Source organism: Aotus nancymaae, unplaced genomic scaffold, assembly GCF_030222135.1.
Source record: "Aotus nancymaae isolate 86718 unplaced genomic scaffold, 86718_ANA_hifiasm-v0.15.2.pri h1tg000030l, whole genome shotgun sequence".
Classification (NCBI taxonomy): domain Eukaryota; kingdom Metazoa; phylum Chordata; class Mammalia; order Primates; family Aotidae; genus Aotus; species Aotus nancymaae.
In genome coordinates, this window is record NW_026988443.1 from 24,084,440 (window position 1) to 24,109,084 (window position 24,645).

At 43.4% G+C, this 24,645-nt stretch overlaps 1 protein-coding gene across 1 annotated transcript in view; it reads right to left on the reverse strand.

The window, feature by feature from the left end:
• Window positions 1-24,229, reverse strand: part of TERF2 (telomeric repeat binding factor 2) — a 34,642-nt gene extending 10,413 nt beyond the window's left edge. Inside the window, exons 1-7 of the mRNA XM_021672551.2 lie at window positions 23,851-24,229; window positions 23,649-23,744; window positions 22,873-23,003; window positions 9,267-9,353; window positions 7,148-7,294; window positions 4,275-4,381; window positions 2,285-2,677 (exon numbers count right to left, since the gene is read on the reverse strand). Coding sequence (XP_021528226.2) covers window positions 2,285-2,677; window positions 4,275-4,381; window positions 7,148-7,294; window positions 9,267-9,353; window positions 22,873-23,003; window positions 23,649-23,744; window positions 23,851-24,229 — 1,340 coding nt within the window. The remainder of the gene's footprint in view (window positions 1-2,284; window positions 2,678-4,274; window positions 4,382-7,147; window positions 7,295-9,266; window positions 9,354-22,872; window positions 23,004-23,648; window positions 23,745-23,850) is intronic.
• Window positions 24,230-24,645: the final 416 nt, after the last annotated feature.

Here is a 24,645-nt window from a genome sequence, read left to right on the forward strand (position 1 = left end):
TTGAGAGCCTCTGCCTGACACACTAGACAGAAATCCCAGGCCTGGCCCATCTAGTATGCAGACTCTCCTCCCTTCACTCTTTCCTGTACACCATATTCTCCTACCACAGACTCCATGGCACTCTGAGGGGCACAGCAGGTTTTCTCATGCCTGTATGTAAGGAGTTGCCACTGCCTAGAGTCCTCCACCCCATAACACGCTCGACGACCTTCTGCTCATCCTTCCCAGGTCAGCTCAATGTTTGTTGTTCTACAAGATCTGAGCCACTTAAAATCTTGCTGAGTAGGCTGAGCTTTTTTCCCTGTAAGCACCCAGGGCACCTCACGCATACATCTTTAAAGCAGGGACACTGACTCTTTTTTTCTGTAAAGGGCCAGATAATATTTTCACTTTGTAAGCTTCACTGTCTCTGTTGCGACTACTCAAGAAACCACCGCTCAACAGAAAGCAGCCCTAGATAACACATCGATGATGGGTGTGACTGTGTTCCAATAAAACTTTATTTACAAAAACAGGCAGATTTGGCCTCAGGGACATAGCTTGCCAACCCCTGCTGCTTCAGAGGACTCATTAGATTTCATATCCTTGACATACAAGAAAGAGTGTATATCTGAAACCTTCAAGAATCCTCCCATTTACAAAATTACTGTAATCCTGCACTCTCCCGTTTCCTCATGTTCCCGGGAGCAATCCCTACACTACACAGGATTGCTGTGAGGAGCTCATGAGATCCTGTATCAAATGAGAATAACGTGTGTGGAGTTGCATCTGCTGCCCAGCAGCTATGCCCATTTGCCAGCCGGTACTCACTTCCAAATGCAAGTAGTGGTGACATAGTGCAAATCTGTGCCTGAGGATAAATCGCTTATCAGATGCCATAGCCCTTTGGGGCACTGAGTACAATGCATACCAGAGCACACATCCCCAAATAATATAATATAGAGCAGTGGCAGAGGTGGCCTTGGGAAATCCATGAGGTGGATCACTTAAAGCAGGGAAATGCTGACCAGGGTAGAGTCTATGGAGGAGGGATAATTTTTTTTTTTTGATACAGAGTCACACCCTGCTGCCCAGGCTGGAGTGCAGTGGCTTGATCTTGGCTCACTTGCAGTCTTTGCCTCCCGGGTTCCAGCAATCCTCCTGCCTCAGCCTCTCCAGTAGCTGGGACTACAGGCCTGGCTAATTTTTGTATTTTTAGTAGAGACAGGGTTTCACCATGTTAGCCAGGCTGGTCTTGAACTCCTGACCTCAAGTGATCCGCCTGCCTTGGCCTCCCAAAGAGCTGGGATTACTTACACTCCCTCCCGCCTGAGGAGGGAGAATTTTAAGAGCGGCAACTTGTGTACATGATATGCAGGCCATGGGCTTTTCTGTCAAGACTGACTTGGATTAAAAATCCCAAAGCCCATCTTTGCCACTTCTAGCAGCATGACTTCAGGTGAGCTATGAACCTTTCTGAGCCCTTCTCCTCTGTGTAATGGGGCTAATATATCACCTCAAAGAGTGAGGACTGTAGAGACTCAGTAAAATGATACATGAAAGTGCTATGCCGCCAGAAAGCACTTCATCAACGGCTTCGCTTCCCTTTAAAAGACAAATGGGATTTGGACAAGCAATGATGGAGGGATGACGGTTCACTGTGGGAAGTGAGAGGAAGCAAAAGTACAGTGAAAGAAACAAACAATGTGTTCCAGAGAGCAAGCAGGCCAGTGTGCCTGGAGGGAGGATCCACCATAGGACAGAGAGGGAAGCAAAACTCAAAGCCAGGATGGGAATCACGATGGGGAGCAAAATTAAAGTACTCTAGCCATTGCCCCTCAGTACCTAGCAGAATAGGGGAGATTAGTAAATATTTACTGAACTCGCCAAGTCTCAAATGCTCAGAAAGGTACAAAATTATACATATTCATCAGTCTCTTTTTAAGGGTCAAAGTATAATGTGGCCCAATGCAAACAAATTTCTTTTAACACACAAGACTAATGTTTAGAAGTCAAGACACTTAGATGTTTGCTAAAAATGAAAGCAGTGATGAGTAGGAGGCTCTAAAACCTTTCCATGCCCACTCATGCCCTAGTGCAAGGCTTGGAAGCCCACATGTGGGGCTTCAGAACTGGCAGAGATGGCTACGTCGTCACTGCCCGCTCCTGCGTCACATTCTAGCAGTCTGAGCAAGCCTTGGTGGTGAGTAACTTAGCTGAAAGTTACTTCATTCACAGAAGTAATACCAGGCCCAACCAGGACCACCAACCAGCCCCAAAATTTCTACAAAGAATGTCTTCATACTTGGGATTCTTCTCTCCAGGGAGGGGTTGGTTGAGAACGGTGGGCTTGGATGGCGGCGCTGGAACGGCCTCCTGGGAGGAGTTGAGGCCTGTGCTGGGCTCAGTAACCTGGCTGTCCTCCTCCAAGACCAATCTGCTTATTGTCATGCGCTTGTTCTTGGGCTGCAGTTCCGAGCCACCCTCACCCTCAGCAGGGGCTGAACTTCCGTTTTCATCTTTTCTGGGTCTCTTGTTTTTGAGGGCTGGTGATGCTGAGGGAGCTTGAGTAGGAAGAACCAGATCCTTCTGGTCCAGTTTTGCAAAGGCTGCCTCAGAATCCTGTGCACCAGACAGAGTCTTGAAAGCCGCCTTCAGAGTCGCCATTCCAAAGGTGGTTGGAGTGTTCCGTAGCTGCCTGCAAATAAAGCGTAGGCACAAAGATCTTTTTCACCACTGTTGATGCTCATCCAAACAGCCACAACTTTTTTGAAGTTTGAAGCTTCAAATTAGATAGAGGACTCCTCCAGTTGAGGACTCTCCACTTAAAAAACAGGAGAGAGGGAGGCTGGCTTGACACAACCTTTATTTAGAAAAGCCTTTATTCACAATGAGTTTAAGTAGAGGCTTTAAATGTAATATGTAAGTAGTATTATGTATTTAAAACTCCAAGTTAGAGAACCTTTATTTTACTTCTTATTTTATTTTTAGAGGTAGGGTCTGGCTCTGTCCTAGACTACAGATAGGACTGAGAGATAGGATACAGTGACACGAACACAGGTCACTGTATCCTAGAACTCCTAGGCTCAAGCGATCTGCTCGCCTTGGCCTCCCAAAGTGCTGGGATTACAGGCGTGATCCACCACACCTGGCCTACAACACACTTATAAACAGGATCTTGAGAATTCTCAGAGTAAAAGGCATGCCACACAGTCTTGGAACAATGAGAAACTGTCTTTTAAAAATAAAGTTCATCTATCATTTGGAGCAGTTAGCATGCTTTAGGGAAAAATTGTTAGGAGTGGGGCAAACTGGCAGCCTGCAGGCCAAATCCAGCTGGCGGGCTGTCTTGTTGTCTAACCCTCACGAAAAAATTTTATTTTATTTTTTATTTATTTATTTTTTGAGACGGAGTTTCGCTCTTGTTACCCAGGCTGGAGTGCAATGGCGCGATCTCGGCTCACCGCAACCTCCGTCTCCTGGGTTCAAGCAATTCTCCTGCCTCAGCCTCCCGAGTAGCTGGGACTACAGGCATGTGCCACCATGCCCAGCTAATTTTTGTATTTTTAGTAGAGACGGGGTTTCACCATGTTGACCAGGATGGTCTCAATCTCTTGACCTCGTGATCCACCTGTCTCGGCCTCCCAAAGTGCTGGGATTAGAAGCATGAGCCACGGCGCCCGGCAAAAAAAATTTTTTAAAAAGCGGATCAACTGTCAACATCCAAAAATTGGGAAATCTCACAGAAAAACTTGGACACCTCATACAAAAATATGAGTACCTGAAGCGTGAGCATCCTTGGACACTTCCATAGAGCAACAACCACAAGAAGCTGAAAAGCACTTTCCCCGGTTCCCAGCCCCACGCTCTCAGCCTAGGTCCATTTTGTTCCTTTAGGTTTCCTACCAGGCCCTCAAAGGGCATCTAAACTTGTGACCCCTGCTTTAGGAACTGGTCTTGGGATTTGACTCACAGATCTAAACACTGGTTCTTGAATGTATTAAGAGATTAGGTGTCCACAAGGACGTAGTGAATCAATATGGGCAAGGCAAGAAGAGAGAAATGGTGAAAGAGCCGTTGAGGAACAGCCAATCAGGAAGTTGTCAGGGACCCCAGGCGTCCTGTCTCCTCATCTTCCCAGGGTATGCTGTCTCCCACAGTGCCCTGTATGAGTAACCTCGTAACACGTTAGCAGGTCAGATCGCCGAGAGGAACTGATCCTGCCCTAAGGAGAAGAGACTGCTTCCAGCGACCACTCATGTTTTACCCAAGATCATGGGAGATAATCTTCTCACCTTGTGGGTTCTCTGGGTGGCTTTTCCACAGGCCCTGGTGCTGGCTGTTTATCTTCCTTTACTGTACTTGAGGCAGCAGACTCAGATTTCAAAGCCTTTTTGGCCATCTGGGAAAGGAAGGATGTCATCAGGAAGAAGAGGCCAGAGAATTGCATTAATTCTCTGCTTATTTTACCATGAATATACTCAATATGCAAACAAGTACACTTACAAAACCAATCTAGGCATAAAACCAAGGGCATAAAATGGGAGATAACTTATAAGACTTGTAAGTCAAGTTTTTTCTTCAATCTTAGGATAACTAATACATTTTTTTGAGAGGGAGTCTCACTGTGTCACCCAGGCTGGAGTGCAGTGGTGCGGTCTCAGCTCACTGCAACCTCCACCTCCTGGGTTCAAGTGATTCTCCCGACTCAGCCTCCCAAGAAGCTGAGATTACAGCTGTCTATCACCATGTCTGGTTAATTTTTGTATTTTAGTAGAGATGGGGTTTCACCATGTTGGCCAGGCTCGTCTCGAACTCCTGACCTCAAGTGATCTGTCCGCCTTGGCCTCTCAAAGTGCTGGGATTACAGGTGTGAGCCACTGTGCCCAGCAATAAATGTTTATACTAATATCTTTCAGTTTGTGTATAGAATTTTTTATAACTCTGTTTCCGCAAATGTTTTGCCTTATTAACAACTGTTTGAGAATCCTTACCTATATAACACAAAGAGCCCTGAGTAGGCTACTCTTGCTCTAACTCCAACTGTTCATCTGTTTCCCTCTGGCTTAAGTTTTAGACATTTCCAATCAGTCCAGTGTCATTCAGTTTCAGTTATGTTTATCTGTCATGTATGGTGTCCTAAGAGCCAAGCGTTCTGTCCACACATACAGACAGCGGCAGGACATTTTCCAGTTACCTGGAATGGAAAGGAAAGGATCCTAGGCCAGGCTCAACTATCTTGACATCTGCTCCCTGAATATCCCAAACCACTTGCTTTTAAACAATCTGAGATTTGCCAAATGACTGCTAAGATCACTGACACTAACCTAATATGGGCCTGGCAGATCCAGTGCTATGAGACAGAATATTTGAAACATTCTCGGAGCCAGGCGCGGTGGCTCAAGCCTGTAATCCCAGCACTTTGGGAGACCGAGGCGGGTGGATCACGAGGTCAAGAGATCGAGACCATCCTGGTCAACATGGTGAAACCCCGTCTCTACTAAAAATACAAAAAAAATTAGCTGGGCATGGTGGCGCATGCCTGTAATCCCAGCTACTCAGGAGGCTGAGGCAGGAGAATTGTCTGAACCCAGGAGGCGGAGGTTGCGGTGAGCCAAGATTGCGCCATTGCACTCCAGCCTGGGTAACAAGAGCGAAACTCCGTCTCAAAAAAAAAAAAAAAAAAAAAAAAAAAAAAGAAACATTCTCAAAGTCCTCGTTTCTTTTACCCAGGCTGAAGTGCAGTGGCACGACCACAGCTCACTGCAGCCTCAAGTGATCTTCCCACTTCAGTCTCCCAAGCAGTTGAGAATACAGGTGCACACCACCACACCTGGCTAATTTTTATATTTTTTTGTAGAGATGGAGTTTTGCCATGTTGCCCGGGTTGGTCTTGAACTCCTGAGCTCAAACAACCTGCCTGCCTCAGCCTCCCAAAGTGCTGGGATTACAGGCGTGGCCAACTGCACCTGGCCAAACTCCTGATTTCAAAATCAAAACAAAACCACTCTCGCTCAGTGTTCCTTCGTCACAGTCTACCATCTATGACAGCCTGGGTTCTAGTTCTTCCCTATGCTGTCCTGAGCCTCACTGCTTCCATTCTTTTATCTCTTTGATCCAATTAAAGAATGTTTTCGTTTGGCTTCTTTCAACCTTATACTTTCACAGTGACACCTTTCTCCACACCATGCCTTCTTCGTGTTAGCAACTCCACTGTACCACATCTACCAAACCCCTCTTCCTCCAAACTTAGTTCACAAGTCATCTCCTTTGGGAACCACCATCAATTGTAAGCCAGTGTTCTACTTCAGCCACAGCAGATTAACCATGTGTAAAGGAGATAAAAATGGCAGATGAGGGAGACCAGGTGTGTTCCATCTGCCTCTGCCAGTATTTCTATTTTTGTTTTTTGTTTTGCTTTGTTTTGTTTTTTGAGACGGAGTCTTGCTCTGTTGCCCAGGCTGGAGTGCAGCGGCGCAATCTTGGCTCACTGCAACCTCCGCCTCCTAAGTTCAAGCGATTCTCCTGCCTCTCAGCCTCCGCAGTAGTTGGGATTATAGGCACACGCTACCATGCCCAGCTAATTTATGTATTTTTTTTTTTGAGATGGAGTCTAGTTCTCTTGCCAGGCTGAAGTGCAGTGGCGCAATCTCAGCTCACTGCAACCTCCGCCTTCCGGGTTCAAGTGATTCTTCTGCCTCAGCCTCCCAAGTAGCTGGGACTACAGGCGCCTGCCACCACACCCAGCTAACTTTTGTATTTTTAGTAGAGACGGGGTTTCACCATCTTGGCCAGGTTGGTCTCGATCTCCTGACCCCATGATTCAACTGCCTTGGCCTCCCAAAGTGCTGGGATTACAGGCATAAACCACCACGCTCAGCCAATTTTTGTATATTTAGTAGAGATAGGGTTTTACCACGTTGTTCAGGCTGGTCTCAAACTCCTGACCTCAGGCAATCTCCTGCCTGGGCCTCCCAAAGTGCTGGGATTATAGGCTTGAGCCACTGCATCCGGTCTGCTTTTGTATTTTTAAGGCATTTAATTAAGAAAGCTACTGCATATAATTCAATGCCTTTTTCACACATCAACCCTCTTGACTTCGGATATTCTGATTCCCTGAACATCCTCAAGGGCACACCATGGTTATGGGAGAAGGGCCAAGGCGCACCGTGAGGAGGTAGGGCTCAGCGTCGTCCAGGTGGCTCTCCAGGAAGCGCAGCATCTTCTGCTGGAAGGTCTCATAGGAAAAGTTCTGGATAACAGGATGGGCCAAGTTCTTTTCTCGAATAATATTCAGGAGATCATTTCTCAGCTTCTACACAATGGACCAATATTTGCAACATGAGAAAGTAGAACTCCAGTAAAAATTCAATGATGATGAGGTGAGACAGACACTATGAGAACTTCTGCCATGCCGTCAATGCAAATCACTGGCATACATACAGGAAGGGAAGCCCAACACAAAGGACTGGTCAATAAATCAGGTTCAGCCACAGTGGGTTACTACGCAGCTATAAAAAACAGATAAAGATGTTCCTTATGTGCTAACATAGAATGACTCCAAGATATAATACTAAGTGAAAAAAGCAATTAAGTGTTCAAATTAGTATGTAGGTTATGCTATCACGTATGTGTAATGGGAAGAACTGGGAAAATGTATGTATGTGGATGTCTGTATACACACACACACAATTTGCTTGCACATGCATAGAGGATCTCTGAAAGGATTAAAAATAAATAAATTAATTAAATAAAATATAAAAACTGATTGCTTCTGAAGGGAAGAAGATGGCTGAGGGTCAGAGGTAAGAGAATTTTTTACCAAACTCTTTTGTTATACCTTTTGAATTCTGTATTATGTACATGTATTACCTTTTCAAATAATACACTTTAATTTTCTTTTTTTTTGAGACAGAGTCTCGCTCTGTCACCAGGCTGCAGTGCAGTGGCACAATCTCAGTTTCAAGCAATTCTTCTGCCTCAGCCTCCCGGATAGCTGGAACTACAGGCGTGCAACACCACGCCCAGCTAATTTTTCTATTTTTAGTAGAGACGGGGTTTCACCACGTTGGCCGGGATGGTCTTGATTTCTTGACCTTGTGATCTGCCCGCCTCGGCCTCCCAAAGTGCTGGGACTAAAGGTGTGAGCCACCAAGCCTGGCCAAAATTTAAATATATATAGAGTCTGGGCATGGTGGCTCACACCTGTAATCCTAGCACTTTGGGAGGCTGAAGCGGGTGGATCACTTGAAGTCAGGAGTTTGAGACTAGCCTGGCCAACATGTTGAAACCTCTTTCTATTAAAAAATACAAACAAATTAGCCCAGCATGGTGGTACACGCCTGTAATCTCAGCTACTCGGGAGGCTGAGGCAGGAAAATTGCTTGAATCTGTGAGGCAGAGGTTGCAGTAAGCCCAGACTGTGCCACTCCACTCCAGTTTGAGCAACAGAGCAACACTCCATCTCAAAAAAAAAAAAAAAAAAAAAAATTCATATAGAAGAAGAAATGGTCAGGCATGATGGTTCATGCCTGTAATCCCAGCACTTTGGGAGGCCAATGTGGTAAAATCACTTGAGCCCAGGAGTTCCAGACCAGTCTGGGCAACATAAAGACACCCTGTCTCAAAAAAGAAAAAAAAAAAAAAAAAGAAGACACCCTGTCTCCACAAAAACTAAAAAAATCATCCACGTGTGGTGGCATGCACCTGCGAACACAGCTCCTAGGGAGGATGAGGCAGAAGAACTGCTTGAGCCCAGGCGGTCAAGGCTGCAGTGAACTGTGACTGGCACTACTGCACCCAAGCCTGAGCAACAGAGCGAGACTTTGCCTTAAAAAAAAAAAAAAGGTAGAAGAAACAAATAAAAGCAGGGTACTGACAGAACTTTTGACACCAGGAAACAGGTGTTATGTCCTCACCAAAGAAGTTTCCTCACATCTGCAGGATCAACATTTAATGTAAATAAAGTTAGAAGCGTTATAAAATTTGTCAGTTCAGTACCTGTTGTTGATCATTTAAATAAATGTTCTGTTATAAACCAGACAGAAATGTATAATTTATGTAATTTTTGTGAATAATTTATGTAAACTTCTCTAATGAAAACTAAACTTTGAAAAGTCAATTTGACAGTGAGTTATCTTGGATATAAAAGATAACTTGCTGCAGGTGTTACATGCTGAAAGGCGAATATTTAGGTAATATTCCTGACCAAGAACCCTTTCCCTGTTTCCCCACAAAAAGCAATCAGATGAATTTAAGTCATAGGAGCAAAAATGTATAAAATTTACCTGAGTTGTGGGGTCCTTGGACATATGTTTTTTCAAAATTTTTGAAGCCTTTTCAAATTCTTTGTTTTTGATACAAATAATGACAGCCTAAAAAGGAGGGAGAAAAAAACCCTTTGTTTACTTTTATAATGACAGGTATAATCAGAATATCAAATATCAAAATAACCTTCTCTCACATTATATCAAATTCCTGTACTTAAAAACTAACCATTATTGTTCAAGTGTCGTGAACCACTGTAAGCTGTCTCTTTCTGCTTGTAAGGTAGTCGCTTTTCAACAAAACAACGGTTTTTGTTATATGGCTGATAGAGATAAATCTGATCTCCTGGATTACAGACCATTTAGCCAATTTCAATAGGGCCCCCTGAGGAAAAACAGAATGGACAACAGGAGTCATTCTAGGTCCCCGTAATTTCAGGTCCCCAGAACAACTGATTCTGTTTTTTTTTGGATGCAAAAGCTTTAAAGCAAGGGGTAAGGGAATAAGGAAAGGAAGATATACTGTAGTGGGGGGAAAAAAGGGATTTGTTGAACACGGAATTCTGCTAGTTCCATTCCGGAAAGGGCTGAGGCCAGTTCTGTAGGAGAATTAAAAGACAAGCCTCCCACTACCATAAACCCCAGCTGGCAACTTCAATTAAAGTACCTAGGGAACTACAGACAAACCCAGGCATTCATAAGCAGCAAATAAAAAGGGCAAAGTTCCAGGTAAGATAGGAAGGTCTCATCAGCTACAGAGAGGAAGAGTTTTCCCATAAAGAAACCTCAAGAGACTATAGAGAGGAAAAATAACAGTGAACATTTACAAAGAAGTTATACATGAACATTTTTTAAAATTAAAAAAGTCAACAAAAAATTGGGAGTATTTCAAGTTATATGATAGAATAAAGTAGCTACCTCAAATCCTGTCTCAGAGAGACACAGGTTCTTTTTTTTTTTTTTTGAGACGGAGTTTCGCTCCTTACCCAGGCTGGAGTGCAATGGTGCGATCTCGGCTCACCGCAACCACCGCAACCTGCGCCTCCTGGGTTCAGGCAATTCTCCTGCCTCAGCCTCCTGAGTAGCTGGGATTACAGGCATGCGCCACCATGCCCAGCTAATTTTTTTTGTATTTTTAGTAGAGACAGGCTTTCACCATGTTGACCAGGATGGTCTTGCTCTCTTGACCTCGTGATCCACCCGCCTCGGCCTCCCAAAGTGCTGGGATTACAGGCGTGAGCCACCGCACCCGGCCCGAGACACAGGTTCTTTAAAAAGAACACCATACAAAAAAAGGCAGGCTGGCTGGGTGTGGTAGCTTACAACTGTCCAACTGTATTCCCAGCACTTTGGGAAGCTGAGGTGGGAAGATTGCTTGAGCTCAGGAGTTTGAGACCAGCCTGGGGAACATAGGGAGAGCCTATCTCTCAAAAAACAAAAAAAACAAAAAAAACAACAACAAAAAAACAAACCTAGTGAGGCATGTTGGTGTGTGCCTGTGGACCCAGCTACTTGGGAGGCTAAAGGAGGAGGATCACTTGGGTCTGGGAGGTCGGGGCTGCAGTGAGCATTGATTGTACCACTGCACTCCACCTTGGGAGAAAGAGCGATACCCTGTGTCAAAACAAACAAACAAACAAAAAAAGAAAAATTGGTTCAAAGATATTTTCTTTTCTTTTTTGAGATGGAGTTTTGCTCTTGTTGCCTAGGCTGCAGTGCAATGGCACGATCTTGGCTCACCACAACCTCTGTCTCTCGGGTTCAACTGACTCTCCTTCCTCAGCCTCCTGAGTAGCTGGGATTACAGGCACGTGCCACCATGCGTGGCTAATTTTTATTGTTTTATTTTTAGTAGAGATGGGTTTTTGCCATGTCGGACAGGCTGGTCTCAACTCCCGACCTCAGGTCAGCCCGCCTTGGCCTACCAAAGTGCTGGGATTACAGGTGTGAGCCACCGTGCCCAGCTGGTTCATAGGTATTTTCAGTCTTCACAGGGAAGAACGTACGGAGACACAGATCAAGGGGAAGAATAGCAAGGAAATCCATTAAGTACTAATCTCTGGTGCTTCTATTGTCGACATGCTGAGCACAGCCATACAGGGCAGAAGGCAACTGACATCAAATGTCCTTCAATATTGAATACACAGGTACAACCGTAAGTTCTTGCTGCCCAGGGAGGGTATAAAGTCTTCATTTTACTCAGATGACCATATCCATTTATACATCACTTTCAGCAGAAAAACATAGACTATACTTACTTTCTTGGATACAAAGTTTTTACTTTTTAAATCATACAGGTCTTACTATGTTTTAAAATTCTATTTAACTTTCATACAACATAACTTTTTTAGGGCATCTGGTTTGGAATTTTAACACACGTAGACCCCTATATCATCCATTACAATGAGGATCCAAAAACCTGCCTTGGCTGTCCTCTGTAGTCATACCTTACCCCCACTCCTAACCCTGGCAATCACTGATCCCAGTGGCTCATAACTGTAATCCCAGTGCTTTGGGAGACTGAGGCAGGAGGATCACTTGAGGCTAGGAGTTGAAACCAGCCTGGGCAACATAGTGAAAATTCATCTCTACAAAAAAGTAGCTAGGCATGGTGGCGTGTGCCTATAGTCCTAGCTACTCAGGAGGCAGAGGTGGGAGGATCACCTGAGCCTAGGAGTTTGAGGGCGGCAGCGAGCTATGATTATGCCACTACACTCCAGCATGGGCAATAAAACAAGATTATCTCTCCTTAAAAAAAAAAGCTGTTAAGTATGTAGGACTTTTTTCTTAAAGGATAGGATATAGTCTTGACTCTGGCTCCTTTCACTCTATAATGCCTTTAAGGTCCATCCATGTTGGTGTACTATCAATAATTCACTTTTTCTTGTTGTTGGGCAGTATTCCATTGCAAGGATGTACTATAGTTTATACATTCATCCACTGAAGGACATTTTAGATGTCTGCAATTTATGGTTATCATAAAGAGATGCTAAAACATTCATGTACAGGTTTTGATAGGAATAGAGCTTCTCATTTCTCTAAGGTAAACACCCAAGAATAGGACTACAGGGTTTTATGGAAAATGTGTTTATAAGAAATGGCCAAACTACTTTCTGGAGTAGCTGTACCATTCTGCATTCCCATCAGCAATGTATGAGAGTTCCAGTTGCTCCATAGCCTCACTAGTGCTTTTTAAAAACTGGGCTGGGTGTGGTGGATCATGCCTGGAATAGCAACATTTCAGGAGGCCAAGGTAGGAGCATCACTTGAGCCCAGGAGTTCAAGTCCAGCCTGGGCAACACAGTGAGACCCCCATCTCTATTTTAAAAACACACAAAAATTGTACATACTTAGGTACAGCATGATGTTCTGAAATATGTAACCAATACTTTTTATAGTATTTTTTATTAATTTTGTTCTTGAGACAGGATCTATATCACCCAGGTTGAACTCAAACTCTTCGCCTCACACAATCCCACCTCAGGTGCCCAAGTAGCAGAGATTACAGACATGTGCCACCACGCCCCCATCAGTATTTTTTAAAGTTTAGCCATTCTAATTGGTATTTGAAGCTACTGTGGTTTTAATTTCTATTTCCTTAATGAGTAAATGATGTTGAACATCTTTTCATGTAATTTGTTTTGCCATTTATAGTCTTTCTGATGAGACTTTTGCCCATTTAAAACTAGGGTTATATAAACTTGCTTCTTTTGAGAGCTCAATATATACATCTTTGTCAGATAAATTTGTGAATATTTTCTCCCAATCTGTAGGTTGCTTTTCCATTCTAAGAGTGTTTTTCTCAGAGCAAAAGTTTAAAATTTTGATTAAGTCCTATTTATCTATTTTTAACTTATGGATCATGTTTTTAAATTCTTATCTAAGAATTTTTTGCCTAATTCCAGGACATAAAGATTCCTTCAGCCAGGTGCAGTGGCTAATGCCTGTAATCCCAGCGCTTTGGGAGGCTGAGGCAGGCGGATCACGAGGTCAGGAGTTTGAGACCATCCTGGCTAACAGTGAAACCCAAATTTTTTGTATTTTTGTATTCTCTACCAAAAATACAAAAAATTAGCCAGGCATGGTGGCACACACCTGCAGTCCTAGCTACTCAGGAGGCTGAGGCAGGAGAACTGCTTGAACCCAGGAGGTGGAGACCGCAGTGACACAAGATTGCACCAACGTACTCTAGCCTTGGTGACAGAGCGAGACTCCGTCTCAAAAAAAAAAAAATTCTTTCATGTTTCCTCTAAATTCTGTAGTTTCACATTTTACATTTAGATAATTTTGAGTAATTTTTGTATAAAATGTAAGCTTATGGTCAAAGTTCATTTCTGCATATGGACATTGAATTGTTTCAACACCATTTGTTAAAGACTATCCTTTTCCCATTAAATAGCCTTCACATCTTTGTCAAAAATCAATTAGTCATATTTGTGTGGGTCTGCTTCTAGATGCTCTCTACTGTTTCACTGATCTCTATAGTCGTAAATACTGTAACTTTCTCATAATTCTTAAAATTGGGTAGTATGAGTCCTCCAGCTTTTCCTTTCATATAACTTTTTCTGGTTATTTTAATTCCTTTGCCTTTCCATATAAATTTTAGAATCATCCAGTCCGTATTTACAAAAAATCCTGCTGATGCCAGATGGGGTGGCTCGAATCTGTAACTAGCACTTTGGAAGATTGAGGTGGGAGCATCACTTGACCCCAGGAGTTCAAGACCAGCCTGCACAACATAGAGACATATGGAGACCCCATCTTTACCCAAAAAAAGTAGAAAAAAAAAATTAGCCAGGCAAGGTAGCACATACCTGTGGTCCCAGCTACTCAAGAGGGTAAAGTAGGAAGACCACCTGAGCCCAGGATTACATGAACTGTGATCATGCCACTGCACTCCAGCCTAGGTGACAGAGTGAGACCCTGTTTCATTTAAAAAAAAAAAAAAAAAAAAGAGAGAGAGAGAGAAAGAGAGATAGAGAGACAAAGAAAAGAAACAAAATCCTGCTAGGCCAGGTACCGTGGCTCATGCCTATAATCCCAGCACTTTGGAAGGCCAAGGCGGGCAGATTGCCTGAGTTCTAGAGTCTGAGACCAGCCTGGGCAACATGGTGAAACCCTATCTCTACTAAAAACACAGAAACATTTAGCCAGGTGTGATGGCATGCACCTGTAAACCCAGCTACTCAGGAGGATGAGGCATGAGAATCGCTTGAACTTAGGAGGCAGAGACTGCAGCAAGCTGAGACTGTGCCACTGCACTCCAGCCTGGGCAACAGAGCAAGACTCCATCTCAAAAACAAACAAACAAACAAACAAACAAAAAAACAGAAAATCCTGCTGAGATTGTGACTGGAATTCTGGAATGGTATTAACTCTAAAGATCAACTCGAGATTAAGTGGTATCTTAATTTATATTGTGTCTTCCAATCCATGAACATGGTATGTTTTTCCATTAGGTCTTAATTTCTTCCATCAGCATTTTACATTTTTCCACAAACAGTTCCTTCATGTTTTGCTAGATTTACACATATTTCTTTTTCTATTTTGAACACATTGTAAATGGCATTGTTTTGGTAATTTCATTTCAAATTAGTCACTGCTAGTATATGGAAATATGGCTTTTTTTTTCTTTTAACTTTAAAGTGTTTTCATGTGATGTATGACTGATTTTTGTGTTGATCTTATACCTGCAACCTTGCTAAACTTACAGGAACTTTTTTTGGTATACTTCATGGGATTTCTACACAGTCCTGCCATCTGCCAAAAGAAATAATTTTATTACTTCCTCTCTAGTCTGTATGCTTTTCCCCCTTGCCTGACTGCACTGGTTAGGTCTTCTAGTATGATGTTGAATAGAAGTGGTGAGCATTCCATTTTTTACCATTAAGAACATTAGCTGTGGGCTTTTTGTAGACATCTTTTATCAGGTTGAGGAAGTTGCCTTTATTCCTAGTTTGCTGAGTGATTTTATCATGAACTAATGTTGAATTTTGTCAATTTCTGTATCAATTTATATGATCATATGGTTTTTCTCTTAATATGGTGGACTGCACTGATTTTCTTTTTCTTTTTTTTTTTTTTGGAGACAACGTCTAGCTCTGTCACCCAGGCTGGAGTGCAGTGGCACCATCTCAGCTCACTGCAACCTCTGCCTCTCGGGTTCAAGACATTCTCCTGCCTCAGTCTCCTGAGTAGCTGGGATTACAAGCACCCGCCACCATACCCAGCTAATTTTTGTATTTTTAGTAGAGACAGGATTTCACTGTGTTGGCCAGGCTGGTCTCAAACTCCTGACCTCGTAATCCACTCGCCTTGGCCTCCCAAAGTGCTGGGATTACAAGTGTGACCCACCAAGCCTGGCCCACTGATTGATTTTCAAATACTGAATTGGCCTTGCATTCCTGGACTTTGGTTTCCCCACTCTATCACACACTAACTACATCTGCATCCATGGCCAAGCAGCAGGACAGAGACAGTGGAAGAAGGCAATGGAATTTGTTCCATGTTCTAGGGGTGAAAGAACTTTGGTGAAAGAAAGCGTTCTCTTCCTTCAGTTTTAGATGCCTGCCCTGTTGCCACTATCATTGCTAGGCCACTGCTGCCACCATGGGTAGTACTGCCTGGGGGCCAGAGCAGGAAAGAAGGGGAAAAAAGGGAAAAACTGGGATTTCTTTTACCATCTCTGACCCTTAAGAGATCCTTCCTTGCAGCCAGGCGCAATGGCTCAAGCCTGTAATCCCAGCACTTTGGGAAGCCAAGGCGAGTGGATCATGAGGTCAGGGGATCGAGACCATCTTGGCCAACATGGTGAAACCCTGTCTCTACTAAAATATAAAACATTAGCTGGGCATGGTGGCGCGCACCTGTAATCCCAGATAATCGGGAGGCTGAGGCAGGGGAATCACTTGAACCCAGGAGGCAGAGGTTGCAGTGAGCTGAGATCATGCCACTGCACTACAGCCTGGCAACAGTCCAAGACTCCATCTCAAACAAAAGAGATCCTTCCTTGCTCCTCAGACCAGAAGGAGAAAGCTCTCTTGGTGTTCTTTCTGTTCACATCTGGAGTGAATTTCCAGGTTTCAGATGGCCTTTGAATCTGGGCTGGGTGAGACCAGAGAAAGAAAAAACGGTAATCTATTCATCACCGGTATGGTGGAACTTCAAATTCTGGTCTCCTCCTCTATATGCCTATTTCCAGACAGAATACTCAGATAGCTGTTCCATGTATTCTGTCTAAAACTTATAATTACATTAAAAAGGAGAGACAGAAGAGAGTATGTTTACTCTACGTTCCCCAGAATTGGAACACATATCCTTCTATATATAATGTGTGAAACAAGAAAGGAAATATGAATGCTTTCAAATTGAAATGTAGAAGTCTGCTTCAAAGGTTATGCTATGAGCTTATCTTTTAAAACTATGTATTAATTTCCTGTGGGGGAAAAAATTTAAAAAGATGAATCACTGCTTTTTCACTTGGCAGTTCTCAGAAAAAAGTAGTTTCTTTTTTATTTTTATTTTTTTTGAGACAGAGTCTCACTCCATCACCAGGCGCCAGGGTGGAGTGCAGTGGCGCGACCTCGGCTCACTACAATCTCCGCCTCCCGGGTTCAAGCAATTCTCCTGCCTCAGCTTCCCAAGTAGCTGAGACTAGAGGCGTGCGCCACCACACCCAGCTAATTTTTTTGTATTTTTAGTAGAGATGGGGTTTCACCATATTGGCCAGGATGGTCTCGATCTCTTGACCTTGTGGTCCGCCCGCCTTGGCCTCCCAAAGTGCTGGGATTACAGGCGTGAGCCATTACACCCGGCCGTACAGTTTCTATTCTTGACTAGAGGCGTGCGCCACCACACCCAGCTAATTTTTTTGTATTTTTAGTAGAGATGGGGTTTCACCATATTGGCCAGGATGGTCTCGATCTCTTGACCTTGTGGTCCGCCAGCCTTGGCCTCCCAAAGTGCTGGGATTGAGGCGTGAGCCATCACACCCGGCCGTATAGTTTCTTTTCTTATGTATTTGGTAAGGTTTTTAGGGTACAAGCAGTATCAATGGTCTCTGGCTAAGTTAATAAAAGGGAAATTCCAAGCACAGATTTTCTTTTTTTTGAGATGGAGTTTCGCTCTTGTTACCCAGGCTGGAGTGCAATGGCGTGATCTTGGCTCACCGCAACCTCCAGCCCCTGGGTTCAAACAATTCTCCTGCCTCAGCCTCCCGAGTAGCTGGGACTACAGGTGTGCGCCACCATGCCCAGCTAACTTTTGTATTTTTAGTAGAGACGAGGTTTCACCATGTTGACCAGGATGGCCTCGGCCTTCCAAAGTGCTGGGATTATAGGCATGAGCCACCGCACTCGGCTCCAAGCACAGATTTTCAGAATAGGTGAGGTAGGTTTATGTTTGGAAGAAATGCCAGAAAGCACATACATTAACAAAGGAGGAGAAGAAGACAAAACTCACAGAACTGAAGAATAAAGAAGCAGATACAAAAGGAAACAAAGTTGTTCTGGGAAGTAGCAATGTTTAAAAAGACTCAACAAATATTTTTGTTTCAAAAAGTAAAGTTCTAAGAGAGTGTATCTGATAAAAAAAAAGCACCACAAATGGGGTAAGGCCCCCAAAGAACATCAAGCTGCTGTTGCCAAAGGTTACGGCAGGGGAGAATGCTGCACAGTAAAAAGCAACAAATAAATCCTTCGAGAATATGCTGCACATGTTGCTATCCCTTGTTCTCCAAAGAAACCTAACTGATGACTCTCTCTCCTTTAGTTATGAAGAGAAAACAAATAGTTTTGATATAATTAACAGCTTGCAGAAGCAGGTCTCAAACTTTTTGGTGTCAGGATTCTTTTATATTACTCTTAAAATGTTGATGAAGACCCCCAAAGAGCTTTCTGTTTATGTAGGTTATATCTGTTGATATTCACTGTACTAGAAACAGAAAACTTAAAATATTTATTAATTCATTAAAAAATAACTCATTATAGGGTAACATAAATAACACCTTTATAAAAAATTACTGCATTTTCTAAGACAAAAGTTTAATGAGAAGGGTGGCATTGTTTTTCATTTTGTAAATCTCTTTACTATCTGGTTTAATATAGAAGAGTTGGATTCTCATAACTGCTTCTGTATTCAATCTGTTGTGATGTGCTGTTTTGGTTGAGGTGGAGTGTTTTTTGAAACAGTTTTGCTCTGTTGCCCAGGTTGGAGTGGTGTGATCTCAACTCACTGCAGCCTCCCTGCCTCCTGGGTTCAAGTGATTCTCATGCCTCAGACTTCTGAGTAGCTGGGATTACAGGCATGTGCCACCACAACAAGGTAATGTTTGTATTTTCAGTTGAGACAGGGTTTCACAATGTTGGCCAGGCTGGTCTCAAACTCCTGACCTCAAGTGATCTGCCCGTCTCAGCCTCCCAAAGTGCTGAGATTACAGGCATGAGTCACCATGCCCGGCCCTTGGTTGAGGTATTTTTAAAAATCTGGCTTTATACACATACGAAGTTGAAAATGGAGGAGAATTTTAACAGCTTTTTCAGAAAACCGTGGCAATTCTTTGATTCTACACAAAACTTTAATAAGCAAACTTTTCTTAATCTATCACATTAAAATCCATCAGTCTATCTTATAGTTTAAATGCATCTTTTATCTACGGATGATTTTGTAACATCATGCATTGGTCATCTGGAAAACACTGGTTCACTGAGTTACACAGATCTTCAAATGTTGGCACATTTATTAAAAAAACAAATTCCATCATTGTTGAGGCTAACAAAAATAAGAAAAAAAAAAAAAAAATATATATATATATATATATATTTTTTTTTTTTTTGAGACGGAGTCTCACTCTGTTTCCCAGGCTGGAGTGCAGTGGTGCCATCTCGGCTCACCGTAACCTCTGCCTCCTAGGTTCAAGCGATTCTCCTGCCTCAGCCTCCTGAGTAGCTGGGATTACAGGCGTCTGCCACCACACCTGTCTAATTTTTTTTGTATCTTTAGTAGAGATGAGGTTTCACCATGTTGGCCAAGCTGGTCTCGAACTCCTGACCTCAGGTGAGCCACCTGCTCCGCCTTCCAAAATGCTGGGATTACAAGCATGAGCCACCATGCCCAGCCTAAAAATATTTTTAAAATGTCAATTGTTAATATTACCAATCTTCAGAAAAGACTAAGTATTGGGAAGCTATCAAGCACATGAATACAAGTTATCCAAAACTATTTTTCCCTGGAAAGCTTAAATTTCATCATTGGCAACAAATACTGTCACTTGTTTTATGTGATAGGTTTGCTTTACTCATTCTCAAGAAAATGGCTGCCAAATACCCAAGTGTGAACAACTATGGTTAGTCAGTTGTTCTTTCAGGTAAAATAGTATTCCATAAAAAAAGCAGCTAGTTCAGCATGCAACTCTAACAACACCACAAGTGCTTTTCCTGGTAACCATCATGTTTTGGTATGCAGCAGAAACATTTTAGGTATACTTCCTCTTTTTTTTTTTTTTTTTTTTTTGAGACAGGGTCTCACTGTGTTGTCCAGTTTCAAGTACAATGGTGTGTTACCAGCTTATGGCAACCTCCACCTCCCGGGCTTGGGTGATCCTTCTGCCACAGCCTCCCAAATAGCTGGGACCACAGGTATGCACCACCACACACAGCTAATTTTTTGTATTTTTGTAGAGACAGGGTTTTACTATGTTACCATGCTGGTCTGGAACTCCTAGGCTCAAGCGATCTGCTCGCATCAGCCTCCCAAAGTGCTGTGATTACAGGCATGAGCTACTGCACATGGCCCATACTGAAAAGATGTTTACTCATGACTCTAGAGTTAATAAAATTCATACAGTTTTTGCTGCTTTACTGAAGACATTCTTTCTTTTTTTTTTAATTTTAATGTTTTACTGGGACTTCTGGGCTTTTAAATAATTGTTAACATTCTTAATTAAAATTAGTAGTTTTTAAAAAATTATGGCAGTCAAAAAATACAATGAATACTGGTACAATTACTACCATCATGATCATGCTAAGGAATCACCCATTTTACCCATGTCTGCTTTTGTACCATCAATGCGAATGCCAATGCACTGAAAAAGTCAAAGAATGTTTTGGTTTTGCTTATGAAAACAGTTTTGACCTCATGGCCTCCCCGAAAGGGTCCCGACAACCTCCACAGATCCCTAGACCATGCACTGAGAGTTCTAATTTAACAAATAACTTACTTGATAAACTTTATGAAAGATTTAATATACTTTTAAATATATTGTTTTGGCACTTTACAAAGCTTAAATGCATCAAAAAGGCTCATTGAACCTAGGCGTCTGTGGGATTTTCCCAATGATTACCATTAATAGATTCTATGACTCTAAATGAGAAACCTTTAAAAAGTAAACTGAAGAGACAGATGAAATAATATCGTTTAATAACGAGGAGATCAAGGTAACTGTGGTTGCCAACCTCAAAGACAGTCCCCAATGCTCCTCACCTTCTGCGGAGTCCCATTCACACACTCTACCAGAGTGAATTTCGTCTATATGACCAATAGCATATAGCGGAAGTGATAATGTGCCATTTCGAATATTATACTGTAAAAGAATGAGGCTTTTGCCTGAGTTCTTGCTCTCTTGCATGACTTGCTCTAGGAGAAGAAAGCTACCATGCTGCAAGCAGCCCTATCTGTGCACAGGCCAGGAGCTGAAGTATCCAGCCAACAGCCAGTAAGAAAGTGAATCTTGTTAACAACTATGTGAATATGGAAGCAGTTGAGTCTTGAAATGACTGCAAGCCTAGCTGACAGCTTGACTGTAACCTTATGAGAAACCCTGAGCTAAAACCACTCAGTTAAACCACTAACAGACTCCTGATCCTTGGAAACTGAGAGATAATATTAACTGTTTTGAGCTGCTCAGTCTTGGAGTAACTTGTTACACTTCAGTAACAATAAGCATAAGGTACCTGGTGAAGACTGGAAAAGTAGAACAGAGTCAAAGTAAGAAAATGGTTGACTACTTTAAGAGAGCTTAGATTTTTCTAATAGACTTTTCCTGATGAACCACCCAAATAAGGAGATCTACGAGCTTAAATAATAATAAAATAATAAATACGCAGCTGAAAGATGAAAGCCCACAAAGACTCTTCCAGAAGAGAGGCCAGATGGCACATCTACAGCTCTTGTATTCTAAAGGAGTTGCTACAAGTTGAGCATCCTAAATCTGAAAATCCAAAATCTGAAAGGCTCCAATGAGCATTTCCTTTGACCACCATGTTGGCACTCAAAAAATTTCAGATTTGGGGGCATTTGGGGATTTCAGATTTTTGGATGTGGATTATATTTGCTCAACCTAAATTTAATACAAATATTCCAAAATTTGAAAAAAAAAAAAAAAATCTGAAATCCAAAATGCTTCTGGTCCTAAGCATTTTGGATGAGGGATACTCAATCTGTACTTAATAGCAGTTAAATGAATTACTCTCAACTGGTACCCATTCAAAAGATCCTTACCTGTCCTCAAAGTAGGTATGAATTTCTCCTCCCTTGGTAATGCCTTTTCTGGCATATGCCCCCTCCAACCTAACCCTGATTTGAAAATGACTAATATCTAAGCATTTTTTACAAGACCAAAAGTAGTGTCTGCCCAAGGTCCTTAATTGAATAAAGAAAATATCTGCACCTCATGCACACTAGTTGTTTTTTAATAGGGTACCCAAATACCTTATACACAGCCAAAAGACAGAAGGTTTTCCTTCCTTAGTAAGGTTTTCTCTTTCTACCCGACCCCACTTTTGGGAGCCCATCTTTTTAGGGGTGCTCTTTTCATTTCTTAACCATTTCCCTATTTATCACCACCAGGGCAACGCTGAGCTGATATTTTCCATCTTCTCTGCATCTGCTTCCAAATCCCCAGCCTTGGTTTTGGGGGAAGAAAAATCTTTTTCTGACTGGTTCCCACAGCCACTTCTGTATTTTAAATTAAGATAAGTTCCACTGCTTGAAACTACCTGAGCCACAACACAGTGACCATGTCAAATTCCTAGACACTCCACTAGCTTTTTTCTTGAATTCAAGAACACTGCTGGTGCCAGCCTTCTATCATTCTTCTACCATTACTATTTTGCTATCTGGCTCATTATCCCAGCACCTCTGATTCTAATCTATCTGCTCAAAAGAGATGTTCTATAAGCCCCTCTTTCTGCAGACAGAAAGAACTCAAAGTCAGTACCACATTTCCCAAGGCTCCAGCTTATCTCCTTGGTTTAATATAAACAAGGGTGATCAAACTCTAGGCCAGAGTTACTTAGAGCCCTTGCAGAGTGCTCCCAAACGGTGCAATAACCTCCAAATTGTCGGTGCTTCAACGCCAAGGCCACAAGAAAGACCACCCAAATTACAAAAACTGAGCACCTGCCATTACTTCTCAAGCCTGGGTAGGAAAGGGGCACGTGAAGAGATAACATCTCGTGTGTGTGTGTGTGTGTGTGTGTGTGTCCCCGCACGTGCGCGCTTTCTTGCTTGCTCAATCTCTCTCCCCATTCCTGTTTTCCTCTACCCCACACAGGAAAGAGTAAGTGCTGTATCTTCAAAGACTCCTGATTTTTGGTAAAAAAAAAAAAAAGAAATAAAAATAGAGCCTTACAGCCTCCTTGACCAGTTTTCTACTGGATTCGACCACTGCTTCTGTCAGTGTAAATTCTGTTTTAATCATCTCCAGCACATTGATAGCTGATTCCAGTGGTGTGAGCTCAGCCTCCATATCAAAGGAACAGTCTAGGACAAAGCACAGTTTTCATTTTAAGCTCTTTTCTAAGAGCGGAAAAGTTACGTCTAAAAAATATATATACTTATGGAAATGAAGCATGCAAATATAGTAAGATATGCATTTAATTTTTTGACATATTTGCTACAGGTTTACATAGTAAGGGTCCAAATTCAAATCAATGAATTTAACATGACCATTTTTTAATACTTCTCAAAACAAGCAAAAAAAACTTTTTAAACACATGCATTTGCCTCTCAAATTCAAAATAAACCCATCCTCCTCAGATACGAGTGGCAAGAAACTGACAACAGCTAAACAGCTTTCAAGTTGAATTCAGAGGGGGAAAAATGTACTTCTACTCTGAAAAACACTCTACCATGGGGAAAAAGATGTCCATAACTCACTTTAGACAGCAGCAAAGTTGGGGTGAGCAATTAACAGGCGGGAGAAGATTTTTAAAAACACAGCAAAGCAGCCAAGACAACATTAACCGAAAAAAACTAAAACCAGAAAACAGACCCACTGTAGAATGGAAACGACCACTCTGATGGAAACTCGCGGACTTTAACCTGGAATCCTCCGGTTCCGAATATAAGTTTGAAAACAAAACCCTACGCAAGTAAGTCCAGAGAAGAACACAAAAATAGCCATACCTAAATTTTCCCCTTCTTCAATGCGCGACAGACACTGCATAACCCGCAGCAATCGGGACACGGTATGCTCCTTTCCCAAGGGCCTGACAAGCAAAGCTGGGAAAGAAGACATCGTTGGCTGGGCGATTCCCTGTCCAGACCCCGGTACGCCTGGGCCCCCTTCCCCGACGCTCCAACCCCCTTCCCCCGGCCCGGCCCTCACCCTGCATGATGTCCCGGATCTGTCTGAAGTCCCCGTACCGGCTACCCCGAAAGGCCCGCAGCGCCTCGTGGAAGTAGAACTTGAGTACCCAGCGATTGACTGCCTCTTCCAGCCGCGCCTCCCCCGCGCCGCGCTCCGCCGGGCCCCCCAGCCCCGGCTCGTGGCGCCCCCGCCGGGCCCGTCCGCTACTGCGGGACGCCCGCCGGCCCGCCGGCCGCCCGCTGCCGTCGCTGCTCCCGCCTCCTCCAGCCATCGCGTCCGACCGCCGCGCGCCCTCCCCGCCCTCCCGGCCGGACCGCTTCCTCGGCTGTGACGCCGCCGGGTCACGCACTACGCCCGGGCCGGAAGCAGGGCCCGCCGTCCCGGCTCCCGCGGCCATGATAGGAACAGCGTTCAGAGCCGCCCGCGGGCTTCTGGGAGGGAAAGGACCGGAGGGCCCGACCCCCTTCTCGGACGCCGTAGTTCCTGTTGTGCTGGCCGCAATGCCTCCTGGGGCTTGAAGTCCACGCCGCCCAGACCGGTGAGCCTGGCAGGGTTTGCGGTCAGCTTCGTTCTGAATTTACAGAAAACTGATGTTATTCTAGGAACACGGAACTGTGTACTAAAGACTGAAAAACAGGCCGAGCGCGATTGAAAAACAGGCCTGTAATCCCAACACTTTGGGAGGACGAGGCGGATCACCTGAGGTCGGGAGTTCGAGACCAACCAGCCTGACCAATATGGAGAAACCGCCTCTACTAAAAATACAAAATAAGCCGGGAGTGGTGGCGCATACCTGTAATCCTAGCTACTCGG